The 26,197-nt window shown below is 41.2% G+C and overlaps 1 protein-coding gene across 3 annotated transcripts in view; it reads left to right on the forward strand.

The window, feature by feature from the left end:
* LOC139748651 (lipase member H-like) overlaps positions 1-26,197 on the forward strand; it is a 147,065-nt gene that overhangs the window by 105,083 nt on the left and 15,785 nt on the right. For all 3 annotated transcript variants that reach the window (XM_071661909.1, XM_071661908.1, XM_071661910.1), the window contains 2 exons: positions 13,331-13,428; positions 20,630-20,821. In XM_071661909.1, coding sequence (XP_071518010.1) covers positions 13,331-13,428; positions 20,630-20,821 — 290 coding nt within the window. The remainder of the gene's footprint in view (positions 1-13,330; positions 13,429-20,629; positions 20,822-26,197) is intronic.

Consider the following 26,197-nt stretch of genomic DNA (forward strand, 5'->3'; position numbering starts at 1 on the left):
AGACTGAGTACAGAATGGAAAAAGGTGAGAACAATGGAAGCAAGGGGAGTGGGGGAGGAATGGGATGTATTTAGGGAATCAGTGATGGATTGCGCAAAAGATGCTTGTGGCATGAGAAGTGTGGGAGGTGGGTTGATTAGAAAGGGTAGTGAGTGGTGGGATGAAGAAGTAAGAATATTAGTGAAAGAGAAGAGAGAGGCATTTGGACGATTTTTGCAGGGAAAAAATGCAAATGAGTGGGAGATGTATAAAAGAAAGAGACAGGAGGTCAAGAGAAAGGTGCAAGAGGTGAAAAAAAGGGCAAATGAGAGTTGGGGTGAGAGAGTATCATTAAATTTTAGGGAGAATAAAAAGATGTTCTGGAAGGAGGTAAATAAAGTGCGTAAGACAAGGGAGCAAATGGGAACTTCAGTGAAGGGTGCAAATGGGGAGGTGATAACAAGTAGTGGTGATGTGAGAAGGAGATGGAGTGAGTATTTTGAAGGTTTGTTGAATGTGTTTGATGATAGAGTGGCAGATATAGGGTGTTTTGGTCGAGGTGGTGTGCAAAGTGAGAGGGTTAGGGAAAATGATTTGGTAAACAGAGAAGAGGTAGTGAAAGCTTTGCGGAAGATGAAAGCCGGCAAGGCAGCAGGTTTGGATGGTATTGCTGTGGAATTTATTAAAAAAGGGGGTGACTGTATTGTTGACTGGTTGGTAAGGTTATTTAATGTATGTATGACTCATGGTGAGGTGCCTGATGATTGGCGGAATGCGTGCATAGTGCCATTGTACAAAGGCAAAGGGGATAAGAGTGAGTGCTCAAATTACAGAGGTATAAGTTTGTTGAGTATTCCTGGTAAATTATATGGGAGGGTATTGATTGAGAGGGTGAAGGCATGTACAGAGCATCAGATTGGGGAAGAGCAGTGTGGTTTCAGAAGTGGTAGAGGTTGTGTGGATCAGGTGTTTGCTTTGAAGAATGTATGTGAGAAATACTTAGAAAAGCAAATGGATTTGTATGTAGCATTTATGGCTCTGGAGAAGGCATATGATAGAGTTGATAGAGATGCTCTGTGGAAGGTATTAAGAATATATGGTGTGGGAGGAAAGTTGTTAGAAGCAGTGAAAAGTTTTTATCGAGGATGTAAGGCATGTGTACGTGTAGGAAGAGAGGAAAGTGATTGGTTCTCAGTGAATATAGGTTTGCGGCAGGGGTGTGTGATGTCTCCATGGTTGTTTAATTTGTTTATGGATGGGGTTGTCAGGGAGGTAAATGCAAGAGTTTTGGAAAGAGGGGCAAGTATGAAGTCTGTTGGGGATGAGAGAGCTTGGGAAGTGAGTCAGTTGTTGTTCGCTGATGATACAGCGCTGGTGGCTGATTCATGTGAGAAACTGCAGAAGCTGGTGACTGAGTTTGGTAAAGTGTGTGAAAGAAGAAAGTTAAGAGTAAATGTGAATAAGAGCAAGGTTATTAGGTACAGTAGGGTTGAGGGTCAAGTCAATTAGGAGGTGAGTTTGAATGGAGAAAAACTGGAGGAAGTGAAGTGTTTTAGATATCTGGGAGTGGATCTGGCAGCGGATGGAACCATGGAAGCGGAAGTGGATCATAGGGTGGGGGAGGGGGCGTAAATCCTGGGGGCCTTGAAGAATGTGTGGAAGTCGAGAACATTATATCGGAAAGCAAAAATGGGTATGTTTGAAGGAATAGTGGTTCCAACAATGTTGTATGGTTGTGAGGCGTGGGCTATGGATAGAGTTGTGCGCAGGAGGATGGATGTGCTGGAAATGAGATGTTTGAGGACAATGTGTGGTGTGAGGTGGTTTGATTGAGTGAGTAACGTAAGAGTAAGAGAGATGTGTGGAAATAAAAAGAGCGTGGTTGAGAGAGCAGAAGAGGGTGTTTTGAAGTGGTTTGGGCACATGGAGAGGATGAGTGAGGAAAGATTGACCAAGAGGATATATGTGTCGGAGGTGGAGGGAACGAGGAGAAGAGGGAGACCAAATTGGAGGTGGAAAGATGGAGTGAAAAAGATTTTGTGTGATCGGGGCCTGAACTTGCAGGAGGGTGAAAGGAGGGCAAGGAATAGAGTGAATTGGAGCGATGTGGTATACCGGGGTTGACGTGCTGTCAGTGGATTGAAGCAGGGCATGTGAAGCGTCTGGGGTAAACCATGGAAAGCTGTGTAGGTATGTATATTTGCGTGTGTGGACGTATGTATATACATGTGTATGGGGGGGGGTTGGGCCATTTCTTTCGTCTGTTTCCTTGCGCTACCTCGCAAATGCGGGAGAAAGCGACAAAGTATAATAAAAAAAAAAAAAATATATATATATATATATATATATATATATATATATATATATATATATATATATATTGATGGGGTTGTTAGGGAGGTGAATGCAAGAGTTTTGGAAAGAGGGGCAAGTATGAAGTCTGTTGTGGATCAGAGAGCTTGGGAAGTGAGGTAGTTGTTGTTCGCTGATGATACAGGGCTGGTGGCTGATTCATGTGAGAAACTGCAGAAGCTTGTGACTGAGTTTGGTAAAGTGTGTGAAAGAAGAAAGTTAAGAGTAAATGTGAATAAGAGCAAGGTAATTAGGTACAGTAGGGTTGAGGGTCAAGTCAATTGGGATGTAAGTTTGAATGGAGAAAAACTGGAGTTAGTAAAGTGTTTTAGATATCTGGGAGTGGATCTGGCAGCGGATGGAACCATGGAAGCGGAAGTGGATCATAGGGTGGGGGAGGGGGCGAAAATCCTGGGAGCCTTAAAGAATGTGTGGAAGTCGAGAACATTATCTCGGAAAGCAAAAATGGGTATGTTTGAAGGAATAGTGGTTCCAACAATGTTGTATGGTTGCGAGGCGTGGGCTATGGATAGAGTTGTGCGCAGGAGGATGGATGTGCTGGAAATGAGATGTTTGAGGACAATGTGTGGTGTGAGGTGGTTTGATCGAGTAAGTAACGTAAGGGTAAGAGAGATGTGTGGAAATAAAAAGACCGTGGTGAGAGAGCAGAAGAGGGTGTTTTGAAATGGTTTGGTCACATGGAGAGAATGAGTGAGGAAAGATTGACCAAGAGGATATATGTGTCGGAGGTGGAGGGAACGAGGAGAAGAGGGAGACCAAATTGGAGGTGGAAAGATGGAGTGAAAAAGATTTTGTGTGATCGGGGCCTGAACATGCAGGAGGGTGAAAGGAGGGCAAGGAATAGAGTGAATTGGAGCGATGTGGTATACCGGGGTTGACGTGCTGTCAGTGGATTGAATCAAGGCATGTGAAGCGTCTGGGGTAAACCATGGAAAGCTGTGTAGGTATGTATATTTGCGTGTGTGGACGTATGTATATACATGTGTATTGGGTTGGGTTGGGCCATTTCTTTCATCTGTTTCCTTGCACTACCTCGCAAACGCGGGAGACAGCGGCAAAAAAAAAAAAAATAGTATATATGTGTATGTATATATATATATATATATATATATATATATATATATATATATATATATATATATATATATATACCTCGCAAACGCGGGAGACAGCGACAAAAAAAAAAAAAAAAAAAATTATCCCTGGGGATAGGGGATTAAAAATACTTCCCACGTATTCCCTGCGTGTCGTAGAAGGCGACTAAAAGGGGAGGGAGCGGGGGGCTGGAAATCCTCCCCTCTCATTTTTTTTTTTTTTTTTTCAAAAGAAGGAACAGAGAATTGGGCCAGGTGAGGGTATTCCCTCAAAGGCCCAGTCCTCTGTTCTTAACGCTACCTCGCTAATGCGGGAAATGGCGAATAGTTTGAAAGAAGAAAGAAAAGAAGATATATATATATATATATATATATATATATATATATATATATATATATATATATATATATATATATATATATATATATATAAATGCCCATACATGCACATATACATACATATACATTTACATGTATATGTATATGAAAAACTGGAGGAAGTAAAGTGTTTTAGATATCTGGGAGTGGATCTGGCAGCGGATGGAACCGTGGAAGCGGAAGTGAATCATAGGGTGGGAGAGGGGGCGAAAATCCTGGGAGCCTCGAAGAATGTGTGGAAGTCGAGAACATTATCTCGGAAAGCAAAAATGGGTATGTTTGAAGGAATAGTGGTTCCAACAATGTTGTATGGTTGCCAGGCGTGAGCTATGTATAGAGTTGTGTGCAGCATGGTGGATGTGCTGGAAATGAGATGTTTGAGGACAATGTGTGGTGTGAGGTGGTTTGATCGAGTAAGTAATGTAAGGGTAAGAGAGATGTGTGGAAATAATAATAGCGTGGTTGAGAGAGCAGAAGAGGGTGTTTTGAAATGGTTTGGGCACATGGAGAGTGAGGAAAGATTGACCAAGAGGATATATGTGTCGGAGGTGGAGGGAACGAGGAGAAGTGGGAGACCAAATTGGAGGTGGAAAGATGGAGTGCAAAAGATTTTGAGTGATTGGGGCCTGAACATGCAGGAGGGTGAAAGGCGGGCAAGGAATGGAGTGAATTGGATCGATGTGGTATACCGGGGTTGACGTGCTGTCAGTGGATTGAATCAGGGCATGTGAAGCATCTGGGGTAAACCATGGAAAGCTCTGTGGGGCCTGGATGTGGAAAGGGACCTGTGGTGTCGGGCATTATTGCATGACAGCTAGAGACTGAGTGTGAACGAATGAGGCCTTTGTTGTCTTTTCCTCGCGCTACCCCGCACACATGAGGGGGGAGGGGGATCTTATTCCATGTGTGGTGAGGTGGCGATGGGAATGAATAAAGGCAGACAGTGTGAATTGTGTGCATGGGTATATATGTATGTGTCTGTGTATGTATATATATGTGTACATTGAGATGTATAGGTATGTATATTTGCGTGTGTGGACATGTGTGTATATACATGTGTATGGGGGTGGGTTGGGCCATTTCTTTTGTCTGTTTCCTTGCGCTACCTCGCAAACGCGAGAGACAGCGGCAAAAAAAAAAAAAAAAAAACATTTACATATCAACATATACACATATACATACATATAGATACACATACACATGTACATATTCGTACTTTCTTGCCTTCATCCATTCCTGGCGTTACCCTGCCCCACAGGATACAGTGTCGCTACCCCCTACTTCAGCAAGGCAGCACCAGGGAAGTGATAAAAAAGACCTCACTCGTTCACTCCGAGTCTCTAGCTGTCATGTGTGATGCACCAAAAACCACAGCTCCCTATCCACATTCAGGCCCCACAGACCTTTCCATGGTTTACTTTAGACGTTTCACATGCCCTGGTTAGTCCATTGACAACATGTTGACCCTGGTATGCCACATCGTTCCAATTCACTTTATTACTTGTACGCCTCTCATCCCCCTTGTATGTTCAGGCCCTGATCGCTCAAAATTTTTTTCACTCCATATTTCGTGCTCCAATTTGGTCTTTCGCTTCTCCTTGTTCCCTTCACCTCTGACAGATATTGCCTTTGTTGGTCTTTCCTCACTCATTCTCTTCATATGTCCAAACCATATTAACACGCCCTCTTCTGCTCTCTCAACCACACTTTTTTATTTACCCACATCTCTCTACCCTTTTATTACTTACTCTATCAAACCACCTCACACCACATATTGTCCTCAAACATTTCATTTCCACCACATCCATCCTCCTTACAACCCTATCCATAGCCCATGCCTCGCAATCATATAATATTGTTGGAACTACTGTTCCTTCAAACCTACCATTTTTTGCTCTCCAAGATAATGTTCTCTCCTTCCATGGTTCCATTCACTGCTAAGTCCACTCCCAGATACCTAAAACACTTCACTTCCTCCAATTTTTCTCCCTCCAAACTTACATCACTATTAACATGTCCCTCAATGCTACTGAACCTAATAACCTTGCTCTTATTTACATTTACTCTCAGCTTTTCCCCTTTTACTCACTTTTCCAAACTGTCACCAACTTCTGCAGTTTTTCACTCCAATCAGCCAAAACCAGAACTATATCATTGGTGAACAACAAGTAACTCACTTCAGGCCCTCTCATCCCCAGCTGACTGCATACTCACTGCATACTCTCTAAAACTCTTTCATTTACCTCCCTAATCACCCCATTCATAAACAAATTAAACAGCCTTGGGGACATGACTCACCCCTGCTGCACACTGACCTTCACTTGGAACCAATCACTCTCCTCTCTTCTTACTTGTACACATGTTTTACATCCTTGGTAAAAACTTTTCACTGCTTCTAGCATCTTACCTCCCACACCATGCACTCTTAAGACCTTCAAGACCTTCCGCAAAACACCTCTATCAACCCTATCATATGCCTTCTCCAGATCCATTTATGCAACATACAAATCCCTTTGTTTTTCTAAGTATTTCTCACATACATTCTTCAAAGTAAACACCTCATACATATATCCTCTACCACTTCTGAAACCACACTGCTCCTCCCCAGTCTGATGCTCTATACATGCGTTCACCCTCTTGATCAATACCCTCCCATCTAATTTCCCAGGAATACTCAACAAACTTATGCCTCTGTAGTTTGAACACTCACCTTTATTCCCTTTGCCTTTGTACAGTGGCACTATGCATACATTCCACCAACCCCCAGGCACTTCATCATGATCCATACATACATTGAATATCCTTACCAACCAATCAACAACATAGTCACCCCGTTTCTTAACAAAGTCTCCTGCAGCATCATCCAAACCCCCACCTTGCCAGATTTCATCTTCTGCAGAACTTTCACTACCTCTTCTCTCTTAACCAAAGCATTCTCTCTGACCCCCTCACTTCATACACCACCCAGGTCAAAACACATTACATCTGCCACTCTGTCATTAAACTCATTTAACAGATCTTCAAAATACTCACTCCATCTCCTCACTTCATCACTGCCTGTTATTACTTCCCCCCTTACCCCCTTCACCGATGTATCCATTTGTTCTCTTGTCTTATGCAGGTTATTTACTTCCTTCCAAAACATCTTTTTACTCTCCCTAAAGTTTAATGATACTCTCACCCCATTTCTCAATTGCCCTCTTTTTCAACCCTTGCACCTTTCTCTTGACCTCCTGCCACTTTCTTTTATACTCCTCTAACTCCTTCCTTGCAAGTATCGTCCAAACACCTCTCTTTACTCTTTCACTAACGACTTTACTTCATCCCACCACTCACTACCGTTTCTAATCTGCCCACCTCCCACCTTTCTCAAGCCACATGCATCTTTTGCACTTGCCATCACTGCTTCCATGAATACATCTCATCACCAACTCCCCTTATATCATTTGTTCTCACCTTTTGCCATTCTACACTCAGTATCTCCTGGTACTTTCTCACACAAGTGTCCCTTCCAAGCTCATTTACTCTCACCACTCTCTTCTACCTAATATTCTCTCTTCTTTTTTGAAAACCTCTACAAATCTTCACCTTCGCCTCCACAAGATAGTGATTAGACGTCCCTCCAGCTGCCCCTCTCAGAAAATTAACATCTAAAAGTCTCTCTTTTACATGCCTCTCAATTAACAGGTAATCCCATTATGCCTTTTGACCATCTCTCCTTCTCACATATGTATTCTTATGTATATCTCTCTTTTTAAACCAGGTATTCCCAGTCACCAGTCTTTTCTCAGCACACAAATCCACAAGCTCTTCAACATTTTCATTCACAACACTTAATGCCTCATGTACACCAGTTTTACCCTCAACTGCCACATTACTCACCTTCATATTTATATCTCTCATCACTAATGCCCTGTCTTGTGCACCAAAGCTGCTGACTCAATCACTCAGCTACTCCCAAAACATTTGCCTCTCATGATCTTTCTTCTCATGACCAGGTGCATAAGCATCTATAATCAACCATCTCTCTCCATCCACTTTCAGTTTTACCCACACCAGTCTAGAATTTACTTTCTTACATTCTTATCACACACTCCCTTAACTCCTACTTCAGAAGTAGTGCTACTCCTTCCTTCTTTCTTGTCCTCTCACCAACCCCTGACTTTACTCCCAAGACTTTTCCAAACCATTCTTCCCCTTTACCCTTGAGCTTCATTTCACTCAGAGCCAGAACATATAGGTTTCTCTCCTCAAACATATTACCTATCTCTCCTTTCTTCTCATTTTGGTTGCATCCACACACACTCAGACACCCCAATCTGATCCTTTGAGGAGGATGAGCACTCCCTGCTTGACTCCTTTTCTGTATCCCCTTTTAGATATTGAAATACATGGAGGGGAGGGTTTTCAGCCCCTGCTTCCGCCCCCTTTAGTCACCTTCTATGACACACTGGGTATGTGTGGGAAGTATTCTCTTTTCCCTATTCCCAGGGATAGGAGATGATTTTGATTGTATTTGCTTGAGATATTTGATATTGCTTTCTTTTTTCGTAGGATGGCTCTGGATTGGTAACGTGAGTATTTGTTTTATGTTTTTGAAGTACAGTACAGTACCTAACATTTCTTGTCATATGAAATATGTATGTGTAAGTGGGAATGTATCACACGTGTCTAGAAGTATGCTGGCATAGAATTGAAGGTAAGTATAGAGGGCTTGATGTATTGAATAGGATGCTGTGGCAAAGATGGAAGGAAGAAGGGCAATAAAGCTCTTGATAAATGAAAAGCTGTAGGAAGTAGTTGGTAGGCAGCTAACGACCAGAGAGGTATATTACCAGTACTACCTGCCTGGGTATTGGAAGGAGTTAGTGGTGAGTGCATAGTGAGCCAACACATCAGTGGTTGCCAAGTTAGAGTGTTCCAACCCAGGTAACTGTATTTTCTTTCTGCTTCACCTGCTTTTGGACTATTGGCATTCTGTCCACAAACATACAATCTCTCCTTATCACACATAACACTTGACAACACCTAACTCACACAGCTCATTTTTCATAACTCTAGATTTTCCTGTGGTGAGCAGTACGTGCTAGCCCTGCCTTTGGCAAAATGGTAGGAGCCATAAATAGAAGTAGTGGGTAGGAATATTTAGGCTGGAGCATTAAGTAGAAACGTTAGGTAGTATTAGTAAGTAGGAACATTTAGTGGCAGCATTAGGTAGAAGAAGTAGGTATTACATTAGATTGACACATTAAGTAAAGGTAGTTAGTAAGAACATTAGGCAGGAGCCTCTGAAAACACTGTGCTAGAGTTGCCCTCTGCCAGTGGCCTGATAAGGGTGAGGCACTAAAGGCTAAGAAGCACCACTCTAGTTCATTAGTCTTGGAGCTGTTATTGTTGTGGCCAACAGGTGTCAGAGATGTAGATAGACTGATAGATGAATGGTAAAGCTAGGGGTGTAGCTGGAATTGTCTGTAAGATGGAAAAGAATGAAGGTTAAACTGCTGTGTTGTGCACCTGTTAAGTGTGTTTGGAAGGATGGAAAAGTGTTCAAGTGAAATAGTAAAAAGCACTTATGTTTATATGTGAAAGTCTGTTTTTTCAGTCTAACTCATTATTGCAGGAAATGGTGATCTGATATAAAAAGAATTCACTTGTCATTGCATATTCTGTTGAATACTTACCAGTAATGCTGTTTAATCTTGTCAGTGATATTGAAATTAGTCCACATATTTTTGGTAAAAGAAAGGTGCATTAGTAACACAGTGTTTTACCATTTTATTGATGGAAAAAGTAAGATTTAGGTCAATAGGACACTAGTATACGTGAGAGAATCTACCTTGCCATTTGTTTACCCATCCATTCATCTCATACTTTGATAACATTTTCTGGAGAAGTTAGATAAGAAGCTCAAAGTGATTGATAAATGGTAAAAGTAAGTTTAAGTTTATAAGGAGGCACTTGAAGACTGCATTAATAGAAGATGCTATAGAGGTGTTTGGGACTAATGATAAGTTTTTGAGAGAGGTACATCTTAAAGATGCATGGAAGTTTGTTGATGAGACAAAGAAAATTTGAAAACAGGCTTAACTTGTGATGACTGGAAGCCAAAGAGCGAGGAGACTTTGAGTTATTGGGGCCTTGAACATGCAGAAAGTTAAGCAGCATGCATGTGATAGAATGAACTGGTGAAATGTGTTATGCAGGGTGTGATGTGGTGTCACTGGACTGAACCAGGGCATATGAAGTGGTGAGGGAAAGCCATAGAAAAGTCTGTTGGACTTGACTGTAGATAGGGGCTCTTGTTTTGATGCATTATACATGACAGCTAGGGAGTGTATGTGAACAAATGAAGGTGTTCTTTGCCTGTTCCTGACACTCTTGCTGTGCAGGAACTGGTGAACTAATATGAAAAAGAAAGGAAAACAATGTGAAAAGAATGCACATGAATTCAAAGAAAACAAATGAGTTTATGGAAAAAAGGTAGACACATTAGGTCAGTATGAACAGTAGTTATAAGCCTCTGGAAACACTTCCGTAGAGTTGCACTTTGCCCGTGGCCTGTTAGGGTGAGGCACAAAAGGCTAAGAAGCAGCACTGGAGTTCATCAGTTTTGGAGACTCTCTTGCCGTGACCTTTCCTATTTTAGAAAGAAGTAGGGAGTTAGGTACAGAGGAATTCTTTCTTAAAGATGAGTTTGTTTTAGATAAAAATAGATTCCGTGTAAGAAAGGGTGAAGTTTGTCGCTGGTGGAAAAAGTAATATGAAAAACTGATGAGGATTATGACAAAAGAAATGTGGGTATTCTCTTAACAGGATTGAAAGTTAGAGGACTGAGGTACAACTTTGCTGAAGAGAAAGGAATTGCAAAGAAGGTGAGAAGAACAACAGAAAATGTGAAAAACATTGAATGTGGGTGAGGTCATGAATAAGATGAATTAAGGGGAAACAGGAGCTGAATGCATGTTGAAATCACATATAGCAACATGGAAAAATTATGTGCATAATGATTAGTTGAAGGTAGTGATTGTTCTTTATATAACGGTAAAAGGGGTAAAGATGATTTCATGGAATGTTGAAATAACTAAACCCACTTTAGGTGAGGAGGAGAGATCATGGGGAGGGAAGTACAGGTTGAACCTCTTTAATTCGGTAACATTGGGACCTGGCCATTGTGGACCACAGAAAATGCTGAAAACAGAAATTGACCCATAAGGGAACCCCTTATGTAAATATATGCCTGACCTCCAGTCTTGCTAGCTCATTCTGCATACATATTGCTGTGTTATCAAAGGTAGAACAAAGCTTAAAACAGGAAATAATGCAAAAAATAATGCTTCCAAACAAGGTTTTTATTGTTACATCAGATTACATCAGATGTACCTCCAGATGGAGACCCCACAGTATCTTAGGCAAGGGTTTTTCATGCCATACGATGCTAATATAGGGCAGATTCATCAGCATTATACACTTGTTCTGGGGTTACATTTTCTGCTACCACTAACTGTGCAAATTCATCCACAAACTTTGTCGCAGCTTTGTGACAAGTATTTAACATAATGAATGACTGTAGGTTGATAGTTGGCTTTGGTTGACTGTTGTTACTATTGTTGTTTCAATGTTATCATCAAGGCAGCCGGCCTGTATTGTGTCAGTCCCAGCCAGGCTGCCGGCTTGTACACTCTCACTCTGCACATGTTGGTTGTTTGATAGAGAATTGGAGTTTTCATAGATTCTTTTAATGTGACCTTACACAACAAGCTTCCGTGTTAGCACTACACTTTTCGCTGCACACACTGTGTACTGAAATTTCATGTCTCTGCTTGAACTTGTGTAACCATCTTTGCAAATATTCACAATCATAGTCTTGCTTTAGTTCTTTATGAAAAACTGAACTGTACTGCTGACACCTTTCAAAGTTTTCCGAAACTTTAAACTTTTCTGGCTTTCATTTTCAGCAAAAAACTGAGTATGAGAAATTAATTGGGAGGTAAGTTTAATTGGAGAAAAACTGGAGGAAGTGAAGTGTTTTAGATATCTGGGGGTGGATTTGGCAGCGGATGGAACCATGAAAGCAGAAGTGAGTCACAGGGTGGGGGGAGGGGGCAAAGGTTCTGGGAGCGTTGAAGAATGTGTTGAAGGCAAGAACGTTATCTCGGAGAGCAAAAATGGGCATGTTTGAAGGAATAGTGGTTCCAACTATGTTATATGGTTGTGAGGCATGGGTGATAGATAGGGTTGTGTGGAGGAGGGTGGATGTGTTAGAAATGAGATGTTTGACGACAATATGTGGTGTGAGTTGGTTTGATCGAGTAAGTAATGAAAGGGTAAGAGAGATGTGTGGCAATAAAAAGTGTGGTTGAGAGAGCAGGAGAGGGTGTATTGAAATGGTTTGGTCTTATGGAGAGAATGAGTGAGGGAAGATTGACAGAGGATATTGTGTGTCAGAGGTGGAGGGAACGAGGAGAAGTGGGAGGCCAAACTGTTGGTGGAAGGATGGAGTGAAAATGATTTTGAGTGATTGGGTGAAAGGCGTGCAAGGAATAGAGTGAATTGGAATGATGTGGTATACCGGGGTCAACGTGCTGTAAATGGATTGAACCAGGGCATGTGAAGCATCTGGGGTAAACCATGGAAAGTTTTGTAGGGCCTGGATGTGGAAAGGGAGCTGTGGTTTTGGTGCATTACACATGACAGCTAGAGACAGTGTGAACAAATGTGGCCTTTGTTGTCTTTTCCTAGCGCTACCTTGTGTGCACGTGGGGGGGGAGGGGGGTGTTATTTCATGTGTGGCAGGAATGGATGAAGGCAGCATATATGAATATGTTCATGTGTATATACGTCTGTGTATGTATATATGTATGTATACATTGAAATGTATAAGTATTTATATGTGTGTGTGTGGGCGTTTATGTATATACATGTATATGTAGGTGGGTTGGGCCATTCTTTTGTCTGTTTCCGTGCACTACCTCACTAACACAGGAGACAGCATCAAAGTATAATGATAGTAATGATAAAATAAGAGGACTGTTGATTATCTTGCCTGTAGTGTAAACAGATTTTGGCACCTTAGCACTGCTAACAGCACTGCCCTGGTGGCAAATCGACAAACTTATGACGGTAGATTCAAAATGCGCCGGACCATTGGAGTTGTTGGACCACAGATCGCCGGATTAAAGAGGTGCAACCTGTTGCATGAAAACCTGTTTGTTTTGTCCTGCTGTAATGAGGTAGCGTTTGGAGCAGATGATTGAGCTCTTAAAGAAAAATTCTCAGTTAGCTCATTCTATTGTTTCTTCATTTGGAAAGTATTGATACAAGAAGGAAGGATTTTCAGCCCCCCCCATTTGCTGTTGTCTTTTACAACACAGGAAATATGTGGTTAGTATTCTCTCCTCCCTATCCGTTGGGATAAGATTTAGATATAGTGAAGATGATACTATTACATTTGCATTTTCTAATCAGCATATTACTTGCTTAAATTTACATCCATCCACTGTTTTCAGATTGGCCAATGTCCATGTGATAGGGTTCAGCTTGGGTGGGAGAATTAGTGGGCTCGTTGGTGAGAGGATTCAAACAGGAACTCTTGGAAGAATCACTGGTAAGTCTGTAGATATAATTTTTTAGGAATTTGTACTAAATAACTGTACAGATCATAGGGAACATTTTGAATGTATTAATTTTATGTCCTTACAAATCTGTGTCCCTTCTCATATGCAATATCTTTCTCACATTTTTTTGTGATTATAGTGGGGGGGTTCCAGTCCCTCTAATCTCATCTCCACAAAATCCAGTGAAAGTACAATCCATATTTTATCAGCACCTTCCCTCACCTCCAACTTTTCTTTGCTGTACATCAATTTTTTTCCCATAGTGACCAACAGGGCATGAGTAAAACATGCCCTAATCACAACAGTTTCAAGCAAAAGGAAAATAGGGTAAGAAAAAGAGTGAAGAAATTGGTTAGAGCTCCTCATGTGTTTGTAGACCTGACTCTTACAAGGAGAAGGATTATAGGAAGAGGGGAAGATGAATGAAGGATGTAAGTTCCACAGTTTTGCTGTTTGAGAGATGAAGGGATCAAAATAGTCACTCATTGTGTGACTTATCTTCACACAGAAACTATAGTAAGTGCAAGTTATGGGTCAGAGTCTTGGTGGTAAGAACACAAGCAACAGCTCATGAGAGCAGTGGCCCAAATAATTCCTGTAAGACAGGGAGAAGGCCACAACATTATGGCAGACAGAGAGGGATGGTTGGAGAGAGATGATACCTGGAGAATTCATGAAACTGAAGGCTTCTGATTCCATTTTGGCTGACATAGAGTTGGAGGAAAAAAACCACCTCAAATACATGGGTATAAAAGAATCCTGTTTCCATGATTTAGTTGCTCAGCACATGGGTACCTATACAGTGCCTCAGCTTTTGGAAAGCAGATTTTGCAATATTTATCATGTGGGGTTTGCAGAATAGAGAGGGGGATATGGTTAAGTTGAGCACATTATGTTACTGCAGGGATGAATGGTAGTGTTTTGGCACTGAATAGAGGTAACCAAGTGATATTTAGAAAGAGATAAGGGTAGACATTGCATTTTAGCACATGAATTTTACCAGTTTTCTGTTTCCCCATCGTTAGTTATTGGATAGCTCCAAATGAAGAGAGGATATGTGTTCATTATGAGAAATGACTATTAGTGTATTAACTGATATGACTAAAATATTATTTTGACAAACCTTGATCCTGGGGACCCTTAAGTTTTATTGGCTTTTTCCTGCATAGGTTAAAACTACTCTGATATAATTTGGTTCAGGTAAAGTGAGATATTTTATAATTTTCCGAAGGCATGGTAATTGCTTTTTGAGGGAATGAGCCTAAAGTTCTGCCTAACTCACCTTGTATCACACATAAATCTGCAAGGGGGAGAGGAATGCTGACCACATTTTGCAGAAACATATATTTGCTGGCACACAAGATTTTATAGCACTTGAAACAAGATGTTTTTATTTATTTATTTTGCTTTGTCGCTGTCTCCTGCGTTAGCGAGGTAGCGCAAGGAAACAGATGAAAGAATGGCCTAACCCACCCACATACACATGCATATACATACACGTCCACACACGCAAATATACATACCTATACATCTCAATGTACACATATATATACACACACAGACATATACATATATACACATGTACATAATTCATACTGTCTGCCTTTATTTATTCCCATCGCCGCCCCGCCACACATGGAATAACAACCCCCTCCCCCCTCATGTGTGCGAGGTAGCGCTAGGAAAAGACAACAAAGGCCCCATTCGTTCACACTCAGTCTCAAGCTGTCATGTAATAATGCACCGAAACCACAGCTCCCTTTCCACATCCAGGCCTCACAGAACTTTCCATGGTTTACCCCAGACGCTTCACATGCCCTGGTTCAATCCCTTGACAGCTCGTCGACCCCGGTATACCACATCATTCCAATTCACTCTATTCCTTGCACGCCTTTCACCCACCTGCATGTTCAGGCCCCGATCACTCAAAATCTTCTTCACTCCATCTTTCCACCTCCAATTTGGTCTCCCACTTCTCCTCGTTCCCTCCACCTCTGACACATATATCCTCTTTGTCAATCTTTCCTCACTCATTCTCTCCATGTGCCCAAACCATTTCAAAACACCCTCTTCTGCTCTCTCAACCACACTCTTTTTATTGCCACACATCTCTCTTACCCTTACATTACTTACTCGATCAAACCACCTCACACCACATATTGTCCTCAAACATCTCATTTCCAGCACATCCACCCACCTGCGCACAACTCTATCCATAGCCCACGCCTCGCAGCCATACAACATTGTTGGAACCACTATTCCTTCAAACATACCCATTTTTGCTTTTCGAGATAATGTTCTTGACTTCCAAACATTCATCAATGCTCCCAGAAATTTCGCCCCCTCCCCCACCCTATGATTCACTTCCGCTTCCATGGTTCCATCCGCTGCCAGATCCACTCCCAGATATCTAAAACACTTTACTTCCTCCAGTTTTTCTCCATTCAAACGTACCTCCCAACTGATTTGTCCCTCAACCCTACTGTGCCTAATAACCTTGCTCTTATTCACATTTACTCTTAACTTTCTTCTTTCTCACACTTTACCAAACTCAGTCACCAGCTTCTGCAGTTTCTCACATGAATCAGCCACCAGCGCTGTATCATCAGCGAACAACAACTGACTCACTTCCCAAGCTCTCTCATCCACAACAGACTGCATACTTGCCCCTCTTTCCTAAACTCTTGCATTCACCTCCCTAACAGCCCCATCCATAAACAAATTAAACAACCATGGAGACATCACACACCCCTGCCGCAAACCTACATTCACTGAGAACCAATCACTTTCCTCTCTTCCTACACATACACATGCCTTACATCCTCGATAAAAACTTTTCACTGCTTCTAACAACTTGCCTCCCACACCATATATTCTTAATACCTTCCACAGAGCATCTCTATAAACTCTATCATATGCCTTCTCCAGATCCATAAATGCTACATACAAATCCATTTGCTTTTCTAAGTATTTCTCACATACATTCTTCAAAGCAAACACCTGATCCACACATCCTCTACCACTTCTGAAACCACACTGCTCTTCCCCAATCTGATGCTCTGTACATGCCTTCACCCTCTCAATCAATACCCTCCCATATAATTTACCAGAAATACTCAACAAACTTAAACCTCTCTAATTTGAGCACTCACTCTTATCCCCTATGCCTTTGTACAATGGCATTATGGAAGCATTCCGCCAACCCTCAGGCACCTCACCATGAATCATACATACATTAGATAACCTTACCAACCAGTGAACAATACAGTCACCCCCTTTTTTAATAAATTCCACTGCAATACCATCCAAACCTGCTGCCTTGCTGGCTTTCATCTTCCGCAAAGCTTTTATTACCTCTTCTCTGTTTACCAAATCATTTTCCCTAACCCTCTTACTTTGCACACCACCTCGACCAAAACACCCTATATCTGCTACTCTATCATCAAACACATTCAACAAACCTTCAAAATACTCACTTCATCTCCTCACATCACCACTACTTGTTATCACCTCCCCATTTGCCCCCTTCACTGAAGTTCCCATTTGCTCCCTTGTCTTACGCACTTTATTTACCTCCTTCCAAAACATCTTTTTATTCTCCCTAAAATTTAATGATACTCTCTCACCCCAACTCTCATTTGCCCTCTTTTTCACCTCTTGCACCTTTCTCTTGACCTCCTGCCTCTTTCTTTTGTACATCTCCCACTCATTTGCATTTTTTCCCTGCAAGAATCATCCAAATGCCTCTCTCTTCTCTTTCACTAATAATCTTACTTCTTCATCCCACCACTCACTACCCTTTCTAATCAACCCACCTCCCACACTTCTCATGCCACAAGCATCTATTGTGCAAGCCATCACTGCTTCCCTAAATGCATTCCATTCCTCCCCCACTCCCCTTACCTCCTTTGTTCTCACCTTTTTCCATTCTGTACTCAGTCTCTCCTGGTACTTCCTCACACAAGTCTCCTTCCCAAGCTCACTTACTCTCACCACTCTCTTCATCCCAACAGTCTCGCTTCTTTTCTGAAAACCCATACAAATCTTCACCTTCGCCTCCACAAGATAATGATCAGACTTCCCTCCAGTTGCACCTCTCAGCACATTAACATCCAAAAGTCTCTCTTTCGCATGCCTATCAATTAATACATAATCCAATAACGCTCTCTGGCCATCTCTCCTACTTACATACGTATACTTATGTATATCTCGCTTTTTAAACCAGGTGTTCCCAATCACCAGTCCTTTTTCTGCACATAAATCTACAAGCTCTTCACCATTTCCATGTACAACACTTAACACCCCATGTATACCAATTATTCCCTCAACTGCCACATTACTCACCTTTGCATTCAAATCACCCATCACTATAACCCGGTCTTGTGCATCAAAACCACTAACACACGCATTCAGCTGCTCCCAAAACACTTGCCTCTCATGATCTTTCTTCTCATGCACAGGTGCATATGCACCAATAATCACCCATCTCTCTCCATCAACTTTCAGTTTTACCCATATCAATCTAGAGTTTACTTTCTTACACTCTATCACATACTCCCACAACTCCTGTTTCAGGAGTAGTGCTACACCTTCCCTTGCTCTTGTCCTCTCACTAACCCCTGACTTTACTCCCAAGACATTCCCAAACCACTCTTCCCCTTTACCCTTGAACTTCGTTTCACTCAGAGCCAGAACATCCAGGTTCCTTTCCTCAAACATACTACGTATCTCTCCTTTTTTCTCATCTTGGTTACATCCACACACATTTAGACACCCCAATCTGAGCCTTCGAGGAGGATGAGCACTCTCTGTGTGACTCCTTCTTTTGTTTCCCCTTTTAGAAAGTTAAAAAACAAGATGTTTTTATTTTACTTTTAAGATTTGAAATAGAAGAATCATTCTCTACAAGATTGATTATATCAGTCCATCTGACTGGTTATTTAATCCTCCAGACTGACAAGAAAATCTACAGTGTCCTCAAAAATCATTATGCACCCTCATGTGTTTTCAAAGGCAATACACGACCAAGATTATTGTGGGTACAAGCATATAATGCCCCTAGTGTTAAGTCATTGTACACCTGGTCGCTGAGGCTAATATTTCTAATGGTATGAGCACCAGAAACCTGCCTCAGTGTATCTCAGGCTATCTTGAGGGAAGGACATTCTTTCTTTACACTTTCTGGCTGCCACTTCATTTTGGTAATTTCACTCCTGGGTGCAGTATTTCTTTCATCTGTGCTTCAAGATGTTTGGCTCGTACCTTTCTAAAGAGGAGAAAACATGAATTTTTAATCAGAAAGTAAGAAATTATGTGTAAATGGGAGATTTTTATGTGCACTGGGCGCTCAAAATGCACAAAGAAGCAGCTACTTCCTGCAGCACTCATCAGTGTCTTGCCTATTCAGGACATCAAGACCCTTTGGAACCAAAACTTGGACCTAGAATACAACAGGAACCTTGCCAACTCTATGCTCATATGTCTGCAGATGGTAATCAAGGCCAAAGAAGAAGTGACAGAATTAGAATGTGTGACATTCCCTAAGAAATGGATGGGAAGGCAGAAAAGTATTTTTTTGGAGACTGTATGATTACTCGCTGATGAACAGCAAAACTATGAACAGAGCATTTAAATGGTCTTAAACATTGACCACCCATGTAATTTGTATTTACTAACATTCTATTCCTTAGTGCCACAACTCATGTTCTAGTTTGAATATCATAATTGTAGCTGATCTTGAAGAACTCTTACATTTTGTCACTGAATAGTGTCATGCCATAGATCTTGAGAGCATATTCTTGACACTGATGAACTGCACACTTCTTGCATGCTTTAATGACTGTCCTTATAATGTTATACGGTTGTTAAAGCTGGTATTGAAAGGGTACTATTGTTGAAAAAGTGTAAACTCAAATCAGTGAACCTACATGTTAGACCAGAAGAGGCCAAAACAGTGAATGATTCAAGTGCTGCTTCATTTTCTCAGATTTGTATAGTGCATCGTATGAATATGAACTGGAGGTTAACAGTTAGTCTTTGTGGTACTTTAGGTCTGCTCATACTTTTGAATTCTCCCCCGAGATAGATCAGCTGAAACATTTGGCATTTTCACAATAGTACATTACAGTAGAGCACAGACCAAAACCAGCACAGGTTAGATGTACAGTACTGTATAGGGTGTACACGCATGTACACATGACAGGAGGACTTTATCATAGTTCACAGCACAGGACAGTTCGTGGCAAGCACAGTAAATTCTTTTCACAATACCATATAGGGACACCTGGTCCCTGCATTGCATTAGGGATATGTTCCTGGAAATTGCAACTTAACAGAATCACCAGACTCTGTATGTCATCATGATGCTAGAAATTCATTGGGTTTTTGCCTAATGACTTCAGGTACATTGATATCCATAGTTATCTCTAGCATAATTTAGGTAGCAAATATGAGAACATAGATGACAACCTTGTTATTGGTGCTGCAGACACATTTGTGGATACATGCATTAATACTGCTATAGTGCATAAAATGGTTATTGTTTTGTGATGGCAAGAATTAGCATCACAAATTAATGTCTAAACTATGGAGCAAGCCATTGAAATAATGGAATAATGAGAACAGCTTCATTATCTAACATGTAAATAACCAGAAAGTTGTATATGAACTTTTCAGTATGTTCCTGTACAGTGGTGTGTTGTGTCCATGCAATTTTATTTGGTATGTTACAGCCTGCTCTTGAAGCTTGTTGAAAGTATTTACAGACCCAAAGTCAGAAAAAGTTGTTTCTAATTGAAAGAATCATGTAAATTCTAAATTGAAGCAGCTAAACACAATAATATGTGGGTGGTTCTAATTGAAATAACCTTAGTGTCAATCTTGTTTCAGGTCCCATGATGATTGATTTACATATTACAGTATGTTTTTATCATATTTACTGTTGTTGAAACTGATACGGGTAGTTACAGAGATACATTACTTTAGAAGACTCATTTGGTGTCAAAAAATTTTCAAGTAGAATATCAAGGGAAACACTCTTGTAAGTGGCACATTCTCGTATTTAGCATGGTTTAGATCTGGTAGATAATGGACAGTAAAGCTTTTCTTGTACATGTATTTATTTTATGAGTATTTATTTGTTATTGCTCATTATTATATGAAAATGGGAGACCAAACAGCCTTCTGTTATAGGTATAGATGCATCATATCCCTGGCTTCCACCTAGAACTAACTCAGAGTTTCTTGATGCTGGAGATGCTGATCTTGTAGTCAACATTCGAACTTCCCCAGTAGGATCTCATTCTCCTCCTGGTCATATCGACTTTTATGCTAATGGAGGACTGTCACAGCCAGGATGCCAACGTTGGTACTTTCCAGAGAAAGGTTTGTATTTGCATTTGTATTTAGTTGGAATATTTGTGTTTCACTTTTATTGCACAGCAGATACTTAGGTATTGCTCTGTTGTTATCATCTGTTCACCATCCATTTGTCTGTCAACTGAAGTTCCATTTAACTTTCAACTTCATTTTGGTCATAACTTGAAAATTTTTTTTACTGATGAAACTACTATTTTTCTGCATCTAAAGAGCTGATGAGTATAAGACCCATAAATCTCGTTTAGATTTAGCCTGAATTAGGCTCTTATAAAGAGGTTTGACCTGATTCATGGCTTGAATATTATACAGATTTTGATATTTTCCAAACTGTATATCCATTAATAGTTGTTGTCGTGTCAGCAACTATCTGTATTGCACTGGAGGTGACACGTGCTTAATGGAACACCCTTTTTGTGTAGTTAAAGAGTGGGGCAGTATGCATGTGAATAGATATATTCTTGTATTTGTTAGTATTTTGAATTACATTTTCTTTATGCAGAGTCCATATTTGTGTGAAGAATCCTCCTAAGACACTTCAGTTACATCTCACACACACAAAGCTGTTTCAGATTTTACATCCATAGTCATAGGATTTTTAAGAAGAATCTGCTTGCTGGTGTGGCTGATGCACAAGTGAGGCAGTTCCTGATTGATTGCACCAAAGTAATAACATTTTGTGTTTAGGAAGAATTTGTATTGCATCACTGAGAAGTAATTTGGGTTGAATTGGCATGCAGTTTGAGAGAAGTCGTGTTCAAAGGAATGAGTAAGGAGGAGATGGTGAAAGCCTCACATAGAATAAAGTGTGAGAAAGCAGCAGGAGTGGTGGATGGTACAGTACTGCATTTGACATTTCTGTCGCCCAAAGTAAGGTTCCGGAGGACTGGCAGAGTGCATTTATAGTGCCCCTGTATGAAGGCAAGGGGGACAAAAGTGAATACTCAAACCACAGAGGTATAAGTCTGTTGAGTATACCAGGTAAGGTGTATGGGAGAGTGGTGATTGAGAGGTGGTGGCAGGGTGTTGAAATCTGTTTGTGAGAAGGACTTGGGAGCTTACACTGTAATTGTTGCCGGAGTTTTACATGGAGAATTGTAAGAGACAATCTGCTGGCAAATAACAAAATTGCATTTAAGATTATAGAAAAGGAAATGTCCTGCAAGCAGCTTTATATCCCACATTTGGCCATAACTACAAATGCTTCTCAAGTTTTGTTACCACCTACCATTCCAAAGCAAAGCCTCTTGGTTTACCTTAACTACTTCTATGTTATGATTCAGTTCATTGACAGCACATTACCCTTATGTGCCTCACTGATCTAGTCCCTTCTGGCCCTTTGGCTTTCACCCTCCTGAATGTTTGGATCCCAGTACCCCAAAAGCCTCCTTCACTCTAATCCTTCCATCTCCTTGGTCTCCTTCGTACTACACTCACCATAAACAGGGAAGTTTATTAAAGAATATCTTTACACAAACACTGAGATGGGAGTCCAATGATTATTCATTGTTTAGGATGGGTTTGTTTCAGTAGGGGATAATGCAAGCTCAGATGGACTCTACAAAGATGTTAAACAAAATTGCATCTGAATAAGTAGGTATCTTGGTTGGAAGGAGGTGATAATCGGGAAGATGGTGCAGTAGTTTTCTGAATGGTTGAGATGATTGTTTTAGAGATTTAAGAGGACCAATGTCTTAAGTGCTTCATGACAGGTAACACAGAAGGGTCTTAGGGTGATCTTACATGTTTTTTCTGTATCTCTTTTAGTCCCCCCTGGTGTATGATAGATAAGTAGGAAAACAGGTGGAGGAGACATAGGTAAGTTTGGGGAGAATGAAAGTTGTTCATTCTTAAATTCAGCAGCAAGTAGTCCATTTGTCGAGAGTCTGTGAAGATAATAGCTGGAGGATTTATTGGTGGTACTAACATGTCCCTTCCAGCTTAACTTTTCATCTAAAGTGGCTCTGAGAAGACTGGTGAACTTTTAAACTTAATGACTGTTTAGGCTTATTGAGACAGTAGGGAGTTCTCCATTGTTGGAAGTGAGGCTAATTTAGGTGACTGCAGTCCTGGTTTGGTTAATGTTAAAGTTTTTGTTTATGGTCAGTTTGGGAGGCTGTTACAGGTGTTCTGGTGGCCACTGCCATAGGGAGAGCTGTTATCAGCACTAACACTAATGGTAAAGCCACTGACACATCTGTAGAGTAATTGTATCCTTTAGGGCATCATTTATAAGGGTAATAAAGCACAAGAGTCTCGTCTTCAGGCCCTTTAGACACCATAGGTGATGGTCTAGAAGGCAGATATAGCCCCTTAGAATTGTACAGCCTAATGACATTCACTGAGGAAATTAGCTAGCCATGGAATGAGACTTTTTCACAGCACAAGGTTGATGTTTTTGTTGTTGATCATGTTTACTATGGTCGAATTGGTTAAATTCTTTGGTGTACTCAGTGAAGGTGAGAGCTGCATAGATCTTGAATTTCTCAAAGTATTTTTAGATAAAACCTAGGGAGATGTCAAGGCAATAGTTAGTAGAAGAATCCTTCAAATTACCATACTGCTGAGGATAAGCCCAATTAGATGCAAAAGTTTCTCAGAGTATGGTGGGGATTGAGATGGCAGTAGGTCGTATCTTATTGAGATTGTGAGCTTGTTAACTTTGGCACTGTGGAAATACATGAAGTGCTCCACTCATTAGTGGATTTTAAGAGGTGGAGGAAAGCACAAATAATGGAGGATGGATGTGGCTAGCTTGAGAAAATCCCATGTAAAAATCCCTTGTAGAGTTTCATATGTGTCATTGGGTAAATTATTGTTGTGTATCATCATATTTGATTGCTGTTTCCCGCATTTGTGAGGTAGCTACAGGACCCATCCACTCATAAACACATACATATACATACATGTTCATACACTTACATATATATACACATACATATATGATAAGAGTTGATAGAGATGCTCTGTGGAGGGTATTCAGAGTATATGGTGTTGGAGGCAAGTTGCTAGAAGTAGTGAGAAATTTTTATCTAGAATGTGAGGCATGTGTATGAGTAGGAAGAGAGGAAAGTGATTGGTTCCCAGTGAGTGTCGGTTTGTGGCAGGGGTGCGTGATGTCTCCATGGTTGTTTAGTTTGTTTATGGATGGGGTGGTTAGGGAGGTGAATGCAAAAGTTTTGGAGAAAGGGGCAAGTATACAGTCTGTTGTGGATGAGAGGGCTTGGGAAGTGAGTCAGTTGTTCACTGATGATGCAGTGCTGTTGGCAGATTCGTGAGAGAAACTGCAGAAGCTGGTAACTGAGTTTGGTGAAGTGTGTGGAAGAAGAAAGCTGAGAGTAAATGTGAATAAGAGCAAGGTTATTAGGTTCAGTTGGGTTGGGGGACAAGTAGATTGGGAGGTAAGTTTGAATGGAGAAAAACTGGAGGGAGTGAAGTGTTTTAGATATTTGGGAGTGGATTTACCAGCAGATGGAACCATGGAGGTGTAAGTGAGTCAAAGGGTGGGGGAGGGGGTGAAGGTTGTGGGAGCGTTGAATAATGTGTGGAAGGGGAGGACGTTATCTTGGAGAGCCAAAATGGGTATGTTTGAAGGAATAGTAGTTCCAGCAGTATTGTATGGGTGCGAGGCTGGGCTGTAGATATGGTTGTGCGGAGGAGGGTGGATGTGTTGGAAGTGAGATGTTAGAGGACAATATGTGGTGTGAGGTGGTTTGATCAAGTAAATAATGAAAGGGTAAGAGAGATGAATGGTAATAAAAAGAGTGTGGTTGAGAGAGCAGAAGGTGTATTGAAATGGTTTGGTCTCATGGAGAGAATGAGTGAGGAAAGGTTGACCAAGAGGATATATGTGTCAGAGGTGGAGGTAACGAGGAGAAGTGGGAAGCCAAATTGAAGGTTGAAGGATGAAGTGAAAAAGATTTTGAGTGATTGGGGCCTGCACATGCAGGAGGGTGAAAGGTGTGCAAGGAATAGAGTGAATTGGAATGATGTGGTATACTGGGGTCGATGTGCTGTCAGTGGATTGAACCAGGGCATGTGAAGCTTCTGGGGTAAACCATGGAAAGTTCTGTGGGGCCTAGATGTGGAAAGGGAACTGTGGTTTCAGTGCATTACACATGACAGCCAAAGATTGAGTGTCAACGAATGTGGCCTTTGGTATCTTTTCCTAGTGCTACCTTGTACATGTGTGGGGGAGGGGGTGCCATTTCATGTGTTGCGGGATGGCGATGGGAGTGGATGAGGGCAGCAAGTACATGTACATGTGTATATATGTGTATGTCTCTTTATGTATATGTATGTATACGTTGAAATGTATAGGTATGTACATGTGCGTATGTGGGTGTGTATGTAGGTGGGTTGAGCCATTCTTTCATCTGCTTCCTTGCGCTACCTCGCTGATGCGGGAGACAGTGACAAAGTATAATATGAAACAAATAACATATATAAACATGTACATATTCATACTTGCTCACCTTCATTCATTCCTGGCACCATCCCTTCCCACAGGAAACAGCATTGCCACTCTCATTGTTAGTGAGGTAGTGCCAGGAAACATGAAGAAAGGCCACATCTGCTCTATCTGTCATTTGTAATGCACTAAAATGATAGCTCCTTATCTGCATCCAGGCCCCTAGACCTTTCCATAGTTTACCCGACATTTCATATGCCTAAGTTCAGTCCATTGACATCATGTGGACCCCGGTATACCACATCATTCCAGTTCACTCTATTCTGTGCATGCCTTTCACCCTCCTATATATGTTCAGGCCTTGATTGCTCAAAATCTTTTTCACTCCATCCTTCCTCCTCAAATTTGGTCTCCCGCTTCTCCTTGTTCCCTCTACCTCTGCCACATATATCCTCTTTGTCAACCTTTCCGCACTCATTCTCCCCACATCCAAACACACCCTCTTCTGCTCTCTCAACCACACTTTTTATTACCAGACATCTCTCTTACCCTTTCATTACTTACCTGATCAAACCACCTCACATCACATGTTGTCGTCAAACATTTTGTTTCCAACACATCCACCCTCCTCTACACAACCCTATCTATAGCCTATGCCTTGCAACCATATAACATTGTTGGAACTTTTATTCATTCAATCATTACCATTTTTGCTCTCCATGACAATGTTTTCTCTTTCCACACATTCTTCATCGCTCCCAGAACCTTCACTCCCTCCCTGAGCCTATGACTCGACTCCACTTCCATGGTTCCATATGCTGCTATGTCCACTCTTGATTTTCTAAAACCCTTTTCTTCCTCCAATTTTTCTCCATTCAAACTTACATCTCAACTGACTTGTCCCTCAATCCTGCTGAACCTAATAACCTTGCTCTTTTTCACATTTACTCTCAACTTTACCCCCATCACACACT

This window comes from Panulirus ornatus, chromosome 5 (genome assembly GCF_036320965.1).
Source record: "Panulirus ornatus isolate Po-2019 chromosome 5, ASM3632096v1, whole genome shotgun sequence".
NCBI lineage: Eukaryota > Metazoa > Arthropoda > Malacostraca > Decapoda > Palinuridae > Panulirus > Panulirus ornatus.